Source organism: Triticum aestivum, unplaced genomic scaffold, assembly GCF_018294505.1.
Source record: "Triticum aestivum cultivar Chinese Spring unplaced genomic scaffold, IWGSC CS RefSeq v2.1 scaffold181674, whole genome shotgun sequence".
In the NCBI taxonomy this organism is placed as follows: Eukaryota; Viridiplantae; Streptophyta; class Magnoliopsida; order Poales; family Poaceae; genus Triticum; species Triticum aestivum.
Window position 1 is genome coordinate 1 of NW_025235904.1, and position 5,742 is coordinate 5,742.

Below are 5,742 nucleotides of genomic sequence, written 5' to 3' on the forward strand. Positions count from 1 at the left end.
AGATAAAACAACCAAGTTTGGATAAATCCAACAAGGTTCAGCACCATAAGAAAAAGTATTCGGGCATCAGGCCCGAAAGAGTTTAACGGTTACAAAATCACTTGGCATTCCGAGGCAAATAAAGTCAAGTTATCAAGTTTTTGACTCGACGGGAGGAGGACTTGCTGGCTCGACAAAAGTGTCCAGGTCGATACCGTCTGTGATGCGAGTGGCCGCATCGATGAAGGTCTCCATGAAAGATTGAAATTGATGCTTCTTGGTGGTAGCCACCTGAAGAGCCTTCAGCTTCTCTTCCTTGTTGTCCTTGCAATGAACACGGACGAGTGATAGAGCCATATCGGCATCGCAGCATGCAACTGACTTCTTCCAGGCTTGCACTCGGTCAGGAATGTCGTTGAGTTGAGTCATCAGTGACTTGAGGTCATTCAGAAGCACATCCTCTGGCCAGAGCTCCTTGTCGGTCCGAGACATTACAACTTTTAGTCGGGCGACGTAGTCCAAGATGCTGGCAAGGCGAGATTCCAGTCACAGCACGTTCATGGCAGCTTCATCCTTGATGCGAGAATTGATGGGGTCCAGTCCTGTCTCGATCCGCCCGGTTTCCTCCTCAAAATTCTGACAAAACTCTACACGGACAGAAAGGTGATGAATTGGCAGCAACATGGTGAAAAAGGTTTTTTGCAATCAGTCGGATAAAGGAAAGTACCTTCAAGAATGAGGAACATCTTCTTGGCGAGACTACCCACATAAGTTTCCAGCTCGTCCCTCTTCTGAGTGAGAACATCCACTTTGTCAGACAAAGCCACCTTCTCCTCCTTCAGTTGCATGGCCTCTTTCTTCGCCTCGTCGACAACGGTTTTCATCTTGGCATTCTCATCTTCCAACTTTCCGACCGAAGGCAGCTTCTGGTTGGCAAGTTCAGTCTTCTCACGCGCTGTCTTGTGCGCCACAGCAAGATCAAGGTCCTTCTGCTCCAGATCCTCCTTCATTTTGTCTAAAGAAATAACATTCCTCGGACGAGCTTGGAGTTGACGATTTTCATTACGCACATTTGTTCGAGTGGAATCACTAGGTTCAAACGGTGGAAAGGAAAAAATAACAAGGCATGCAATCGACGAGTCATTACCTCCCATGGTTGCCACTTCATCCTAAGCCTTCTTCAAGTTCTCCTTGGCCTGATCCAGGTCGAGCTTGAGTTGGATTTTCTCCTGTTCCAAAGCAGCATATTGAGTCCCAAGCTCACAAGATTTCTGCAAATAACAACAAGACAAGTCAATTGACAGTTACTTCTGAATGGAAAAGTGCAAGAGTAAATTATATAGCAAAAGAGTTCTAAGACTACTGCTAAATCAGACATCCAACAGCAATCTCGCGGACTACACCCAATGGGTGCACTTAGCGTGCCCCCACTGGTTACATTTCCCACTTAGCATGGTCAGCCCAGCTCGAGTGGAAGGATTTCAAAAAAACATCATCATTGGTTCTTAGACCACCGCCAACTGCCCGTAGTCGACCGCGGTCTCGAGGAGTGGGTGCACTTAGCATGCCCCCACTGGTTCAGTTCCCACTCGGCACGACTTGTCTAGGCCGAGTGGAAGTACTACAAGCACACATTTCGCAAAGACCCCCGCCAAATCAAACATTCGAGGCGGTCTCGGGGACTACACCCAGTGGGTGCACTCAACGTGCCCCCACTGGACCAAGATCTCACTCGACACGACCTAGACGACTCAAGTGAAAGAGCTACAAAGTAAAAGGGAGACACCCAGTGGGTGAACAGATGCAAGGTGCAAACTCATGATAGATGTACGGACGTCTTAAGAATAATAAAGCAGCAGTTTGCAGGAAGCATATCCTAACAGAACAAGAGTCAATCTAGAAAAACCAATCGGAAATCAACTTACAATCCCACTTACTCGGGCATTGGCTTGGAGAGCAGAGCTCGCGTCATAGGCAGCCTTGCTGGTGTCATACACCACCTTCAGCCGGTCCATCATCAGACCTGCCTGAATCATGGCCTCCTTGGCAGCCCCTACTTGGTCCTCCGAGACGTGATGCGTAGCAAATATAAGAGATGTTGGAATAGGTGGCGTGGCCGGTGGAGTAGAAGCCTGAACTTGCATAATCGGGTCTGGAGCTTGAGCAGTCGACGTTGAGGGTTGGTCAGTTGACAAAGGATTGGCAAAGGAGATTGAAGCTCGTACTGGATCGTTGAGTTGTTGGACCACGGGTTCAGATGCCGAGCGAGGCGTTCTGGCTCCAGGTACCCTCTTGCTCAAAGTTCTGCCTCTCCTCCCAACATTTTTCGGAGGCACATCCTCGTCTTCATCGTCAGGAAGCTGGATAATATCCATTGGTGCTGCAAACATTCGATAGTGAAATTTCAGTCGACCGGAAAGTTAATTGACAAAGCATAGGCGTGGCTATAGAACCATACCTTCCCAAGAGGTGGCTGCATCCGCGGTTTCCGCGTCACCATGCTCCTCGTCGATGTCCATGGATGTCACAGAAGTAGCACCACTGAAAGTTCTAGAGTTCACTCGGTCAAGCAAGCAAATGAGTCCACAATAACACAGAAGAACACAGGAAAGAAACTCTTACGCTGAAGTCACAGGCACAACCACCTTGATCCTAGGCAAGGCCTTCTGAGGTTTGGGCGGGGCAACTTTGGCCTGCTTCACGACCTTCTCTAATGGCTCGGGAGTCGACATCCGAGTGCATTTTGGAATCTTTGCACTTGATGCAGCAGCTTTGCCACGTCCCCCTGCAGGGTCTTGCGACTGTTTGGAACGACGCCCGAGCGGGGCGGTGAGTCAACTTCTTTGCTACTACTGCTCGAGTCCTCACTATCATCTTCGCTGTCATCTGCATACTGATTATCACTGCTCTCGCCATCACTATCAACTCCTTCTTGGTATTGCTCTCCGTTCGGCATTGAGTACAACTTGGTGAAAACCTGCAGGACACGAGTTATAAGTATCAGTTGGATTCAAGAACACTCTTAGAAAAAAGGAAAGAACACTCGGACAGTTGATCCTAACCTCTCATGGAGCATTGTTGGCGTCGAATGGCAGAATCCTCCTGGACCCTCTGGGGTTGTCCTTGTTGCCAGTAATGCTCCTGAGCCACTGAGCCACCGTATCCTTGTCAACCTCCTCCGGTTGGGTTCGAGCGGTGCCCTCTGGACCCGAGTACATCCACATAGGTTGGTCACGGGCCTTCAAGGGCTAGATGCGTTGAGTGGGGAATACCTCCAACAGATCCATACCCGTCACTCCACCTTGAACCAACACAACAACGGTGTCGACCAACATTCGCACCTCCCCCTTCTCCTCCGGAGCTACAACTAGTGAACGAGGGGTGTGGAGTCTCTCCATAGTGAAAGGGGGAAGGCCAGTCGACTGACCAGGAGTCGGAATGTCCTTGCAGTAGAACCAAGTCGACTGCCATCCCCTGACTGACTCAGGAAAGGTCACGGGAGGAAAAGAACTCCTACCTCTCATTTGGATCCCTAACCCCCTGCACATCTGGATCACGTGCGTCTTTTTGTCATCTGGGTTAGCTTTCTTAACCGTCTCAGAATGACAGGTGAATATGTGTTTGAAGAGACCCAGTGTGGCTGGCATCCCAAGAAGTTTTTGCACATTGAGACAAACGCGGCATGATACAAGATCATGTTGGGAGGAAAGTGGTGGATCTGGGCGCCAAAGAAGTTCAAAAAGCCCCAAAAGAATGGGTGCGGGGGCAGAGAAAAACCTCGCTCGACATGGGTGGTGAGAAGAACGCACTCACCCTCGCACGGCTGGAGCTCGGATTCATTCCCCGGCAACCTCCAGGACCCATGAGCAATCAGGCCATCATGGGCAAGATTTTCCAAGTCCTCCTTCACGATGGTGGAGTGGATCCAGTTCCCCTAGATCCAACCAGGCGGCAGACTAGACCGCGACGACGAAGCCATTGGCGTCTTCTTGCCCTTCACTGCCGTCGTTGCCTTCTTTACGCGCTCCGGGGCCGCAGTATTTTCCTTCACCATTGTGGTGGAGCTTCAGAGGTCCGGGCGGAGGCGTGGAGAGCAGAGAGAAGCGAGGTAGAGAAGAAGAGAGAAATGGGGTCGAATGAAGTGCACAGTGCCTCGCATCGACCTTGGCGCTTTTTATGGGGCTACTTCCGAGTGGCTGACCCGTGGGCCCAAACAATCTTATCGCATCCCGTCGCAGGAGCTGGCTTGATACGTGGCGAAAAAGGTGGCACAAAAATCGAGGAGTCCCTATCTGCTCGTTCCGTTTACTACGCCACACCCCTCCCGCGCGCTTCTCCAAAATTTCAAATCCCGCGAGATCCGGAGACCGCTGGACATTCAATCACGTCAAAGATTTCATGCTCTGATTCACTTGAAGATTTACTGCATAATTCACTCGGTGATCTTAGCAACCAGAATCGATCAAGGCGACTCAGGCATGGTTAAAATACTAGTGTGCTTTCCGGATTTCTATAAAATGCCTCTGAAGCATGGAATCAAATCGGAACCAACTTCAACCCTTCTTCACTCGGACCTCAATCCATTCGGGGGCTAACGACGATGACATGTACCTGGGGTAGGGTCTTAGGCCTGACCTAGACACCCTACACAAGGACACTTCCCTAGAGTCAAAGACATTCAAAGTCCAACAGAGGGTACCGACTGAAATCACCTTGAAGTGCAATCAACTCGACAGAAGATTCCACTCGTAAACCCCAATTCCACTCGACCGCAGTAGAGTCACTCGACCGTACGAAGAATCACTCAGAGTACAGAAGATCTAAAGCCACCCCAGGATGGCAACGGTTAGGCGTTCACTCCTTAGTCATAAAGATCATTAATAGCTAGCATTACCAGTAACGCCCCTGCCTTAACTCACATTGAACCCTATGTAACTGAGGGTTGTGAGGGGCCTGGCGCACTCTATATAAGCCACACCCCTCCTCGGGCACAAGGGTTCGCACCCCCTGTAACTTCCATGCATAATCCAGTCGACAAGCCTTCGGGCACCGAGACGTAGGGCTGTTACCTCCTCCGAGAGGGGCCTGAACTCGTAAACGTGCATGTACAATCTCACCGTACCTAGGACCTTGCCTCCTCCTACGTACCCCCTACTCCTACTGTCAGACTCACTCCCACGACACCCACCGCCAGGGACTGGCTCCCCGCCGCCAAGTCCTCAGCATCGCCGTCCCTCGCTGTCTGCACTCATGCCAAGCCCGATTCCTGGCCGTGGAGCCCGAGCTCGTCAAGCGCTTCAACTTCGTCGCCGCACCATCTTCTTCAGCGCTCGAGCACGAGCTCGCCCGCCCCGCCTCCATCGTCGCGTTGCTGGGGTCCACCATGAGCGCCGCCATCCCCTTGTCGTCAACTCTAGGAGCAGTGTTGCCTCTCCTTCTGTTCGAGCAAGGGAGACGAGCGCGTGCCAGCATCCTCTGCATCACGGTGTCGTGCCCCTGCTCCCTGTTGACCGCTCCTTCCGTTAGATCCAGCTGAAGGCCCAGCAGAGCCAGCGCCGGCCTGGGAGCCCCCCCCCCCCCCCCCGACTGGGTCGTGAGCCCACGAGGTGAGAAGCACCTCAACCCTCTGATCTTGTTCAGCCCAGTTCCTTTAGATTTGGCCCACGTATGTTTTTTCAGAGTCCGCGAATTCGTCTAATCATCCAGAGAACACTAGATTTTTAGAAAACCCCCTAAGTTTCAAGCATATCATATCTCAAAACC

The 5,742-nt window shown here is 51.4% G+C and overlaps 1 protein-coding gene across 1 annotated transcript; it reads right to left on the bottom strand.

Annotated features, from left to right (window-relative positions):
- Positions 1-23: 23 nt before the first annotated feature.
- LOC123176345 (uncharacterized) lies at positions 24-5,522 on the bottom strand. Its single transcript, XM_044590598.1, has 6 exons — positions 3,042-5,522; positions 2,602-2,956; positions 2,438-2,520; positions 1,917-2,359; positions 707-1,250; positions 24-626 (listed from the first exon to the last, which is right to left on the bottom strand). The coding sequence occupies exons 2-5, from the start codon at positions 2,709-2,711 to the stop codon at positions 1,149-1,151; spliced, it is 738 nt and encodes a 245-aa protein (XP_044446533.1). The 5' UTR covers positions 2,712-2,956; positions 3,042-5,522; the 3' UTR covers positions 24-626; positions 707-1,148.
- Between the last annotated feature and the right edge of the window lie 220 nt (positions 5,523-5,742).

Coding starts and splice junctions, on each gene's coding strand:
- LOC123176345 (XM_044590598.1), bottom strand. CDS start 2,711: ATGTCGACTCCCGAGCCATTAGAGAAGGTCGTGAAGCAGGCCAAAGTT. Junction 2,360..2,437: donor TGCAGCCACCTCTTGGGAAG/GTATGGTTCTAT, acceptor GAATGTTTGCAG/CACCAATGGATATTATCCAG. Junction 1,251..1,916: donor CTCTCCAAGCCAATGCCCGA/GTAAGTGGGATT, acceptor TGTTATTTGCAG/AAATCTTGTGAGCTTGGGAC.